At 37.8% G+C, this 13407-nt stretch overlaps 1 protein-coding gene across 42 annotated transcripts in view; it reads right to left on the bottom strand.

The window, feature by feature from the left end:
* RBFOX1 (RNA binding fox-1 homolog 1) overlaps positions 1-13407 on the bottom strand; it is a 1152005-nt gene that overhangs the window by 27657 nt on the left and 1110941 nt on the right. For 38 of the 42 annotated variants that reach the window (XM_064725898.1, XM_064725901.1, XM_064725896.1 and 35 more), the window contains 2 exons: positions 10443-10482; positions 2134-2198 (listed from right to left, as the gene is read on the bottom strand). In XM_064725898.1, coding sequence (XP_064581968.1) covers positions 2134-2198; positions 10443-10482 — 105 coding nt within the window. The remainder of the gene's footprint in view (positions 1-2133; positions 2199-10442; positions 10483-13407) is intronic. The other 4 variants (XM_064725897.1, XM_064725899.1, XM_064725900.1 and 1 more) reach the window with 1 other exon arrangement.

The raw sequence follows: 13407 nt of genomic DNA, 5'->3' as shown, positions 1-13407 counted from the left end.
GTTATGAGATTTGTAATTAAGACAAGAAACCATATTCATTTGGGGGAAGCAGATCGAAGATGAGGGTTAACCGCATTTAAAAAGAAAAATAAATTTAAAAAATCCAAAAGATATAAAATTCATTTAAGATATTTAAAATTATACAAGCAAAGACAGGTTATTGCAATTCTAATTATATACAAAGTGTATCTGAAAATCAGACAATATTTTTCAAAAAAATAATTAAGGATTGTAACAACTACATTACTACTGAAGTCATCTCCAGCTTTCTTTACAGCATTTAAGAGCACTATCTTCCTAAACAAATCCTTTACCTTTTTGGCAGCATAATTCTTTGTGATGTTGACTCTCTGCCCATAGCAGAACATGTGACCAACTGATATTTTATCTTTCAGCCTTTCATCTGCTTTATGAGAAGGTAACATCAATTCATAATTAAAGCATTTAAAATTCAGCTTGATATTGTTCAGTTTCTCTGTGTAATGCATAGGTTTAATTAATAGAAATAAACAGCCTATTAAATGATCCAGGGACACCTGAGAGATAGCTGGCAAAACCTGGCTCACCACAGGAGGTTATTTAGAATTTTGTCCTTTGTGTTTAGTAGGCTTTCAGAAGCAGGAGTTGTTTTGCATTACAGAAAAGCTCACATAAAACCCTAGAGCTGCAACATGCTAACAGACCTTTGTGGAAATGAAATGAAACTACTGAGGAGCATTTCACCTGTGCAGGTTCCCCTAAGTAGAAATAGAACATTGCCAACAAAGTGCACACAGCACAGATCTAGTTGATATCACTGACCCAAAATCAATAAAAAGTAGCTTGCTTACCTGTCTGACACAGCATGCCTCAGCCATACATGCAAATTACTTTATTCACATAACTTTAAAAAAATATATCTTCATTACCCGGAATAAGCACTTGAAAGGCAAATATGCATGCATAGCATTGTAACATTCATACCATGGGACTTGGTTCTAAAAATACAGAATCCATGAACAGCGCTTCAATCTAAGAAATTGTGCACTAGAATTTCTTAATCTCTTGATTTCTTTAAGAAACATTTGTAGCACTGTCTAATTTATCATTTAAAGAATTTTTTTCAATATGTATTTAAGGCTTAAGAAATTATTTCCATGATTCCAAGGGAAAATTTTCTTGTATCAGGTACTGAGAAGTGTGACCTTACTTCTCACTGCCATCATGAAGCAAATTATTTGTGTGTCTCTGCCACCAAATACATTCTCCCTTTACAAGGGAACATTCCTCAAGGACTTGAAAAATACTAAAAAGAGAAGAGATTTTAAGGGTGCAGTTTATGAGGAAAATTTAGGACAATCCTCCTTCTCATTACAAAATCATGTCCACACACTGCAAAGACTTAACTTTATGCAATTTGATAAAGTCCTGTTCCTACTGAAGTCAACAGCAATTTAGGCATTGACTTCTAAGGAATTCCAACATCATCTTCCAAGAAGGCACACTAATATATGTGACATTACTCTTAGTTACAAAAGTTAAGTCTTTGAACGTGCAGATTTTAATGATCTTCCATTCCTGATATTGTTTCCATGGAATGTGGTCTACATTTTGAGGATAAAAATACAGAGCAAAAGAAAATTGTTATGGTTTTTTTTCAAGTCTTGAAAAAATCAAATGCCTGTGAAAAAAGCAAATGGAAAAAAAATGCTATTTTTCACTGGATAGTTCAAGCTTAGACACAGTTCATTCTCAATTTCCACTGACAAAAACAATGTCAATGACAATTGAGGGCACTCAATAGGTTCAAGGTTCTAAATCAACTGAAATAATACTCCTAAGACAAATAATGATCCTTTGTAGCAGACCATCATGAATCTGTACATTTATTTATCTGCATTGTACAAGGGTCACGGACGTTAACTGGATGATCTACAGCTTGGGAATGTGCACATCTCATGCCTGATTCTCAATTAAAGGCCTAAAGCCTCTCAATTTATGGCTATTCATGGATTATAATAAAACAGCCTGCTTTAGAGATCACAATTATCTGCAGAGCAACAAGACAGTTATGAGACTTCAACAAGGCAAATTTATAGAATCAACTTCAACTTCCACTGGTCGAATATTAGTGAGCAGGAAAGGAGCTCTTACCTGTCACTGTAGGCAGCTGCAGTGGCAGTGGCAGGCTGGGCATACCGGTAGGCAGCATAACCACCCTGAAACACAAACTCACGCTCTAACTGCATTGCCATGGCACCTTCCAGCACATTTTGCAACATTTCACAACGATTGAAAGAGTAAAGTCATGCTGCAGTTTGGTTAAATGCATAGGGAATACCGCAGTGAAATGGTAAGGAAAATATTTTGGTGAATTGTGAAGCAAAATGGAGCACCACAAAATTTTTTTAAGTTTTGTCCCAGAGATCAGGAGAAAGCAATGAACTCCATTGATCAGCTTTTTTATAAGACATTACCGGATTCTTCTCCAAGTTTTTAAACAGTAATTGTTTGTATGAACAAATTGTATGTATATTCACAAAGCTGTGCTAAACTTAAAAGACAAACTCAGCTAATAATCAATTCTTTTTTTGTACAAAATATGATTTATCATGCCTGGTTAATTAAACCTATGAATTTGTGCACTCAATTAACACTTAATGTTACATAGGTTTCCAATTTAAACATAAAATTATAATGAAGAAGCAAAATTCTCTTCCATGAATTAACATTCAGTTGTATGTAACAGTAATTCCAGCTGTTCAATTAAGCAAACAGGACAAACAAACACACATTGGAAAGGAATTGAGTGCAGCGATGCATTGATTATCAAACTGTGAAAACAGCAGAGCTTCCTGTTCAATGGACCACGGTGTTATATCAACCATTTCCAAATGATCTCAGCATGCCAATTAACAGCCCCAGCCCAGCCCTGCTGATAACACAAACACGATTTACGTCCCAATTAGAATTCTCCCCCCAGCACCCTCTGGGACAGGGGCTGCTGTGGTGCCTGACCCACCCAACCCCTCCCTAACAAAGAGCTGAATAAGACAGTATCAGCTCACTCAGCTTTGAATAAAATTCACTCTTTTGCTGAAGTGTTTGCCTTAATGGATTGGTTCTTTTCTATTTTTTTTTTTTTGTTTTGGAAGGCTGCATTCACCCCAGATATTGTGCTGAAGCAGGAAGAATAGGCCACGATGTGCAAACCTTCACTGTAACAGTAGAACAATTTTACTGCAGTAACTTTTGTGGATTTTCTGGTTTGATTTTGCAAATAAAAATTTGCTCTTTTCAGCAAAGCAATCTGAACTACTCTCACAAGCTATTTCCCCTTCTACCACTTTGCTTGGCAGAATGGCTTTCATCCCTAACCCATGTAAACCTTTGTGGGTTTGAAGATTTCAAGCAGGCTGGGTTTGGAAATCAATCGTTCAGCTGACAATGCCACATCACCCTAAGAATAAACACAAGTTTTACATACACTGACAGCTCATTTGAAACTCCAGGCTTTGAATTATCAGCTTATTTGAAGATTATTCTTTCTGATTTTTTTTAAGTGCTCACACAGACAACAGGACGTGTCCCTCCCTGCTCCTGGCCAGCAGCAATTATGCCACACAGGCCCTGGGATCAGGCAGGAATGAGCATCTCCTAAACCCCCTCATGCTCTCTTGTGCTCCTCTGTGCACACACAGAGGCAGTGAGACAAAAACACCTTCTCATTTCAGATAATTTCATTTTTATAATGCAGCAGAAGGCTATGACTGTCAAAAATGTACAACAGGCCCAAATGCTGCAGGTATGGACACACAGGCCTTTGGATATCAAATAATGTCACCAGCTACAAACTGAGCCTGAGAGGAGGGAAATTCAAACTGCACACTTGGGCTGGCCTCTGTAAAAGTGAGAGAACTGAGAGATGTTCCAAATTTATCTGTTCTCCCATCCTCGTTTTTGAGAGCTAAATATTGGGATGGCCTACCCAGGGAGGTGGTGGGGTCACCATCCCTGGATGCCTTTAAAAAAGGCCTGGAAGTGGCAATGGTGCCAGGGTTTAGTTGGGGTGTTGGGGCTGGGTTGGACTCGATCTTGAAGGTCTCTTCCAACTCAGTGATTCTGTGGAACATGACACCTCTCCCCACCCCTTTTTTTTCCTCTTTTTTTCCCTGAGTGCTGATATGATGAAGATACTGAACTTGATTTCATTATCCAGTCTGGCCTTGTGTAGCATATCTGAAGTCTGACACAGTTCTGTTCACCAGAGTGTCCAACTCTTTGTTTGTCCTGCTGTCCACTCCTAAAACCCCTGATTCCAAAGTGAGAGCCACTCAAAGTGAATCCAGCTCCACACACACCAGCCCCTACCACAGCATGGAACTGAGACCAGGCCACCATGAGCAATTCAGAATAGGAGAAAAATGAAACAAGCTGTTCCTACAGCAGCTGCTCTAAAATCTGCTGGGCTCTGTGAGGACTGGTTTCCTTTCCTTAATTTAACTATCACCAAAAATTGGTCAGTGTGTGATCAGAGAACCTTTCCAGCTCCCTAAACACAAGAGCTACATTCCTTTCATGCTTATATTTTGATTTGCTTTCAAAGAATTTCTGCTGAACAATGAAGCTTGACTCCGAACTTTATTAAGATGTTTTGGATTCAGCAATCAGTCTGACATTTATGGGAGCCCTGGCAAGAATGAGTATAAAGCAATACAAATAAAAAGAGATTGAACGCATTGAATTTGCCTGCATTCTCTGGAGAACTAAAATAGCAGGATGTATTTGGGTATCAGGGAAAACCAAATTCCCTACCATCCCATGTCATGAATTCATAATTTTAAAATAAACTATCATAAATTAGACATTAAAATACGCTTAAGTAAATTATTTTTATGGGGCTTGTGTTCTGCAGTTTTGGTGTTGTACCAAGTTTTCTCATTGTTTTACTTGAATTACTTCAGGTGATTGTTGATTACTGCAGGAAGAAAACACTTGGAGATACACTTTCCCCTGGAAATTGGGGTGGGATTCCAGTTCAAACCCCTGAACTCAGCTTCTCTAACAAGATCTATTTCACAATTATTCTCTAATTTTGAACTTGGCTGATACTTTAGGTGGAGAATACACCAGTAATCTTCACTACATCTCTAGAGTAACATTATATAATTATCCTCATGCCTTAGACTATATTGAAAAATAAAATACTCAAAACAAAACTATGCAATAATTACATTTTTAAAATTAACAATTTTCAGTGTCTAAGTATTAGAAATGTTTCAGGAATTATTTTTTTCCTCTTATATTTATATCCGGGCAGAAAGTACCTGACTTTGGATTATTATTTTGAAAATAATAAATTCAGACTCCATAATGAAAAAATGTTTACTGCCTTATCTGTGTCCCCATATTTGCTTCTTGCAGAACAATGATAAAACAGTGTTACAGCAGCTTAAGTAGTTTTAAAAATTAACAATACTATCACTATCTATGACTGTGACTGAACCTGGAAAATAAAATGCAGCTGGTGGACTATTTTTTGCCATTTGCTCACACAGAATCCATTTTATCACCTATTTATTTGAGTATCACTATGATTTGACATGAGCCTACATCCAGCATGGGGAGGTTTTCCATCAGTGGAAAGTTACCCCATAGCTGTGGTAACTTATTGCCACACACAGGCTCCTGCAACACTGCTCCATAAAGAAACAGAAATTGAATGATTTCAATGAAGAAGGAAGGATGTAAGGAAGGAATTTAGGCAAATTCCCCAGAGCAATTCATTAGAATTTCCCTCTCAATGTTTTCTACATCTCTGGCTCAGGCAAACAGAAAAAGAGCAGTGAGATCTGTCAGAGATCGATTGGTGATTTTTATAGGGAAATCTTAATCAATTTTAGAAGGAAATCACACACATGTTGAATAAGATATGATAAAATGGAAATGAACAGAAAATTAAATACAACTGAATTTTTAAATAAAGTGTGTGCATCTGCAGTAAGGCTCATTTCCACAAAAGCTTATCCAGACAGAATCTAGACATTACAAAACCATATATACATGTGTGCACCTCCTCAAAAAATCGCCAAATCACATTTTTCTCATGCTCTCAGATATAATGAACCACAAAGTGACTCTAAATGATGAACATTTTTCCTATTATCTACATATTTAATATTTCATATGAATTTTGAGAGTTAATTTTCCTCAATTTATACTTCCTATACTTTCTTTCACTCAAGGATCTCTCAGAGTATTTTGTGAACATAAATTAATCAAGGTTCCAAACCTCCTCTAGTATTGAGAATTAGACCTGCCTTATTAACTACAAATAGAAGAATGGTATTAAAAATTATGTGAATTAAACTCAGAGCTGCAGAATATAGAAAGTGTCAGTTCATTTTCCTCCACTCACATGCTATTGAGATTTAAACAGCGCTTGTTGGGGCCACTGAGTATAACTTTGACTGAAAGAATTAAAAATAAATAAACAATCCACCTCCAATTTGTGCTGGCTCAAACTGTGAACCTGACCTGTGTGCAAGGTTTTGGTTATTTCTATATATTTGTGTTCCCAGAGGCAGCTGCTGCCTCAGAAAAAAACTCTTGGTAAAATATCCAGGCACCACCTGCACTAATCCCGGCCAAATAAATCACCAGCATTGCTCTGGTACCTTTGTGAATGTGCTTTTAACTTCACAAATAAAGATGAGATCAAAAGACATTTCATCCCTACCTAGCCAAACTTTTAAAAAGCCATCATGGAGTGTTCCAGCACACAGAGCAGAGCAAAGAACAACCCACTCCTCCCTGGGGACCCTTTTGCCCTTGGCAAAGTAATTTCTCCTCTTCTTGCTCTGCTTCTGTGAGTCACAGGGAATGGAATGGCACACCCTTCCACTGGCAGACACAAAAAATCCTTGGTTCTCAAAAGCAAACCTTCAGCGCTATCTGCAAATCCTTGTTTTTCACCCTCAGAACAGTGCCCTCCAGGGGACCAGGTGGCTTCCAGGGACTCCACCTGGGGTCAGGGGAATGCTGCTTGGATAATTACCTCTGCTTTTCCATCCCCAACTGCATCCTGGCTTTGAGCTAAAGGTGGTGGCAATAACTATTAGGAAATATCTCATTCCATATTCCTGACCATAAAAATCCGCCTTATCCTTGCTCAGCAGCTCAAAAAACAATATTAAAAAATTAGAACCTATGCATGTATATTTTACCATGGATTCTCTCCAGCTGCAGTACCATCTGCAGGTGCAGAACCCTGGGAAGTTTAGAAAACCTTGTTGTGAGCAGTGAGACTGACCAATGGCCATGGTTAAACCATTGCTGGCGGCTTCCAGAGCTGGTGGGGACAGGGTGTGCAAGGCTCTCATTTTCTGAGCCTTCCCACATTTTAGGTGTGGATTGATGACTGACATATTCTGAAAACATTCTTTATGACAATGGTAATAAAAAAAAAGGAACAGATTTAAGATAAAGCAGAGCTATTATTCTAACTGCCTGTTTCTGAGACTGTTACTATTTTTTGCTTCATTTTGTGGAGTGTATTTTCTTATTTTCACAGGTGTCAATCTTCATCTAAGAACTTCTATATTTGCTGGCAGGCAACTTTAATTCTCTTTTAATGACTTTTTCTCTTAGTGAATCAATACTTAATTTTAAAAGGTCTTCCTTACTTCCTAATAATCTCCTTTATTTTTCCTACTCAAAGGCACATTTTAAAGGGAATTCAATAGCTCAGCTATTTCAGAAGGATTATTACATTCCATATAGAATTATATTAAATATAGAATATATTATATTACATCTAGAATCATAGCTGTTGATTTTTCACTTTAGACTGTACTTCCCACCTATTTTTATATTCCTAATCTTTTCTATTCCACGGGTTAGTATTGAGCAGTTCTGGATATTTGCTGTTCTTGGTTCACCCTGCAGTTTTTACCCAACCAATGTTTTCATGTCTACCCTCCCTCCCTTGCCCTAAATCTGTTGTTTCTCTCACCAGAGGCTCTGTTGATCCCAAATTCTGCACAGAATAGCAGAGTCCATCAATTGCTGCTCAGTGTGATCAGAGCAGGATGAAACCCACTCTGATGTACCCATTAATGCATATTTTTTATCTGGCTTTTCACTATTGTGTGCCTCTTGTTTTGCTTTCTGTGGTATTTCTAAGGCTCCTTTCCCTCCAATCTACCATTAAACCCTACATTGTTTAAATGGTTTTTTCTCCTTTTTTCACAGAGCGTTTGTCATTTCACAAAACTTCAGCTTTGCACTTAAAATGAAAGCTATGTCATAAACAATTGGGATTTAATAAATAACTTGGTCTGCTGCAAACTGCTGCACTAAGAACTAATACACTGTGAATTTTAAGGTTTCATTTGATTTATGCCATTTCTTTCTATCTTTCTCTTCCTCCCCTGCAAATGCTTTTTATGCAAGAAGGCACAAATGTGAAGAAAAGTTATTTATAAAATAAAAAAGATTTGTATATTAGAAAGAAACTAAATTTCCAGAAGAGTGTTTTAATTCCGTCATCTGCTATAAAGATAAACATTCTGTTGCATTAACAGAGCTAAGATATGCAATCAGAAATGCAAGGCTGCAGCTGAGTGAAAACCAGTGTGGTTATTCCATTTCCTAAAGCACACAACTACTGCAGACAACAAAACTGTGGCTATACTAGAAATTAGTAATTTATTCAGTATCTTTCTCATTGAAACCACCCTCCATTTGGAAACAAAATATTAAGATCTGTGAGAGGGTGTGAGGACAGTTAAAAATAATATTGTCAGTCACCAATGAGGTGTTCCTGGCTTTCAGCAGCAGTGGGCTCCAAAGCTACAAACTGCTCCAGGAACATTGAGTTCCCACCTATTCTCTCACCCTGAGCCCTCCTGAGCACGATGTCTTGTGGCCCTGCAGATTTCTGGGCTGGTAAACTGAGCAAAATGGATGTTAAACCCTTGATGGTTTGAAGGAATGTGAAATTTGGAAACCACAACTGAAGAAATTCCACAGTGCAAAGTGTGTCCAATACAGCTCAAAAAATTGGGCAGCAGTGTGTTTGGGTGAGATCAGAGCCACCTATTTGGCTTGAGCAAACCTTTAGCCAGGGGGTGATTCTTGTGTTGTGAACAATATCTTACTGATAACATCACTGACTACATAAGTACATAGGGAGAGGACTTTAAATCTCACTGATTTATTTTAAATATGTTTTTAAACTGCACAAATGAATTTTCAGATAAGGATCAGCCTTGCCACTTCTGTCAGAAAAACAGAACCTACTTCATCCATAAATTCAAATTGTTTTCCTTCTTTATATAAAACTTACTGACAAAAATCTGTTCCCCTGGGAATAGTTCTAGAAGATTGCTGATAATGAAGACAAGGGATGTTTCCTAGCATTGCCTATTTAATTTTTAATATTGATACAAATTGCAACTCATGTCTCATTTTATCTCAACTGAAAAAGTACAAGTAGGTTACAGAAAGTTATCTGGTGAAACAAAGATAATACCTGTAACTTAGAACGAGGCTGTCTTATTAAAAGAATAACAAAATTAAGTATTACTTACTATCAATGAAATATTTTACATCTACAAATCAGGTACAAGAATTTTGGAAGAGTGAAATTTGGCCTCAACCCCCTGAAACCTCTTGCATGCTCAGACATATGGAGACTCTTTGCACACGTTCAAGATAAAGTTGGCAAGAAAAGCAATGTATGAAAACTTGAAAAAATGGCAAAAATAAAACCAAACATATTATTTAAGATGAAACAAGTGAACAATTAGGTGCATAGATAATGATGGATCCAGGACTATGAATCTTTCCTAACAAATTATCCACTTGTATTGTGAGCAGTCTCTGCCCTTTTCCTTTAAACTGAAATTAGTGGATTCTAGAAGTGCAATTTTTGGCAGTCTACTCAGATTAAAGAGAATACATTGCCATATCTTAAATTTATATGTCATTAAGCTCCACTATCACCATGGCACCTACACATCCCCAGTGCTGGTTGGATTTGGGAAACCTGTATCTCTCCATGAAGAACTTTCATACTTCAAGTATTAATAATAAGCAGCTTGCCTTTTTTTTTTTTTTAAGAGCTTTTAGGGATCTGCAAAAGAATGTTCGTGCTTTGCTTTATTTTATCTTTGAACTTCAATTACGAAGGGAGACGCCCCTACACACACACACACATACATTTTTCACATCTTTTTGCATTCATTCAGCATTTGATTGAAGAGTTAATTCAGCTCCACTGAACAATGATAGATGTAATGAACAGAAAGGTCTTCCAATGTGAGAGATATTCTTCTCAATTCTTTCTGACAGGCAAGGGATGGTAAATAGACAAAACAGAGTCAAGCTAGGCAGCAAACTTGTAAAAAGAATGACTCTGGTAATGTACAAGGACAGCATGCACATCAATGAATACTTACATAAATGTCTGCACCATAAAATCCATCCTGGTATACAACACTGCAAGGATGCACACACAAAGAAAAACATCCATATTAGTGCATTTCCACATGCAAATGCCACCAACCCCTGCACAGCTGAGGTTAGTCTCTCACAAGAACACAGGGGAGGGGGTAGGAAGGCACTCTTCACATTGGTTAAGGAGGTTGGTAGTAATTATCAGAAGTGAACCTGTACCAAATACATCATCTTATCAAGTATGCCAAATGCTTGGTCAAAGGTAAAGCATGGCAGGATTGGAAAAGACTTTTGTTAAAGTTTTGGGGCTTTTTTTCTTCCCCTGTTTTAGCTTTAAGAAGCCACATATTGACAGTATTTTTTCTTTCCTATAAAAATTTTCAATGGGCCAATCCCACATCCAGTTTCAATAGCTTTGCAAAAAGCCTAACTCTTGAAGCACTGCTTTCTCATCCTGCAGGTATGCTGACCCTCTGAAATAAAGGGTTACCTCTCATTACTTAGATGGGAAACAAACAGCCTTAGTTGAAATAGTGATAGGAGGGGGTGAAATAATTACACAGGTGGTGTTCTACCCACTGGGTCAAATCTCAATATTCAGTCTGTCTACACAGAGGTGAGAGAACCCACAGGTACTGCATGGTTGGCTCAATGCACATTACCAATAGTGACAACTGATCTATTGAGGATTTCAGGGTGCTATGCTTCTGGGAAAAAAATAATTATAACTTTGCCTACTTGAGCATTTTACAGCTTTGGCAAGCATGACAGTGGTTCTGAGCTCCCCTGTTTTGGTTGGTTGGATACATTACTAATTCTTCTCTCAAAAAAATGTGGTAACATTGCTGTTACCAGTTCACCCAGAGATGGTCTCATTTCAGCTAAGATCAATCATCAGTGTAAACAGGGGAAAATTCTAAACCCTCCAGGATAAATGACACAGTATGACAGAGACAGCTTAAATGATTACACGAAATTAAACTCCAACTGCACAACAGTGGCCTAACAATTACACCCATTAGGTCATTCCTGTAATTTTAAATCCATTTGGCAATTCTGCAACCTGAAATGTCTATTTCCCATATCAGAATCAACCCAAGCTGTTTCAAGGGCTAAATGTGTGAGCTAATAAAACAATAGGAATTTTTTGAAACAATATTTTCAATTTAGGAATACTATTATCTAGGAATAATAGTTATTACCAAGTTGCTAGCCTAAGCCATTTTGCAATTCCAAGAAGAATTTTGATGTCAGAAATATAATTGACCTATTGAAGTCAATGACCAAATCCCACAGGGCTGAGCTGGTATGGGTCTAAGTCTGAATCACTTGAGAAAATAATAAATATGCATACATGCACACAAGGACATGGATAAAACCACACTGATGATAAAAGTTTGCTATGGAATAATAACAGGTGAAAACTCAGCTCCACTTAAATCAGAGTATGTGCCATTTGTTTCAGTAGGGTCAGACCTTTACTCATATATTTTTCTATTTATTATGTCTACAGAGCAAAATATGCAAAACCTGGTCTAAACTGGCAGCTTTCAGAGAGTTTGTTGCTCACACTGCAGCACACCTTCAATTTGGTTTGGATGCTCTGATTATTTTAAAACACTCCATGTTTTTCTTTACCTGTTTGCACATAAGGAATAAAGCATTCCACACGACTGTGAGGTAGGAGCACACAATCATGGACAGCATGAAGGACTTGAATGAGATGACACACAAAGAATACTGAGTTTACTGAGTTTCCTGTGACCCCACAGCCCCAGCCCTCAGGTGCTCACATCCCTGTGCCACTCCTGGTGGAGATGGGGGACAATCTGGGGGAAGGTGGTTTAGATCCTACCTCTGTTTATAACCATCTAACTGCACTTCAGTAGCAAAAAAATTCATTTTCCAAGTCAAGTCTGTTTTGCCCATGATGGCAATTAGCACAAAATGTCCCTGTCTTTATCTCAACCCAGGAGCTTTTCCATCCTCCTTTTGCTGTCATCTTATCACAGGGTCTCCATACTGTTGTCTCCTTATCACAACAGTTCCATATCTTCTTGGTGTTTCTCCTTGGCAGCTCCTCACAGCACTGACTCTTTCCTCTTCCCAAAGCAGCCACTGACTCCAGTGCCCTTCTCATCCACCCACTCCACTCTTTTCTAGCACTCTGCTTCTCATTGCTTACAGCTGTGGCCTGGTAAAGTCAGGCCCGCTCCTGATCTTTGATAATTGGCCCAGCTGCAACTCCTTAGGGGTGAGATTACTTTCTACATTATCTTTATTCTCTTCTATTCTATCCCCCTACATCCTTTCTCCCCTCTGCTGTTGAGAGGAGGAAGGAGAGCACAGCAGGGTGAGGTTCTGGCAGCCAGCTGAGGCCAACCCATCCCTGCACATTCAAACATCCCACTCTTCATTGCTATTAAACATTGCTATTCAGAAAATAATGCTTCTGAGATCGTATCTGTCAGAAAAGGAAACTTTTTTCTTTCTCTTCTTGGTGATCTGTGTATACACAGCAAAGATGAAAAGGGGCTGATAAATTTTTCATTCCTAAGTGAAACTGGTTGTAATCTTGGACAGGTTCATTCATCCACCCCAGTCTTCCTTCCAGTCATGTACAGACAGAAACTTATTTTGGGTTCTAAATGAAACCACTTCATAAACACTATGCTGAAAAATGTACCCATCACTAAAATGAGACATATATGCATAACTCCATCATTAGACATGGCCAATATTAAGATGAAGTGACAGAATCAGGCAAATGAGTATAACAGTCCCAAGCAGGACTTTGACTACAAAAAAAAAAAAAAATCAGCTGATTTTATCTTATTTCCTCTCTATGATCTTGCATTATGACAGTGATATTTAATAAAAACCCTTCTGCTTCTCCTGAAGTTTGAAGAGAAGTAATTCTTCACACTTTCATAGATTTTTCAGAGAATATTTCCTCTATTTAGTGTC

This window comes from Zonotrichia leucophrys, chromosome 14 (assembly GCF_028769735.1).
Source record: "Zonotrichia leucophrys gambelii isolate GWCS_2022_RI chromosome 14, RI_Zleu_2.0, whole genome shotgun sequence".
In the NCBI taxonomy this organism is placed as follows: Eukaryota; Metazoa; Chordata; class Aves; order Passeriformes; family Passerellidae; genus Zonotrichia; species Zonotrichia leucophrys.
Note: the sequence above shows the minus strand (reverse complement) of the source record. Positions and strands in the feature narration are given on the sequence as shown.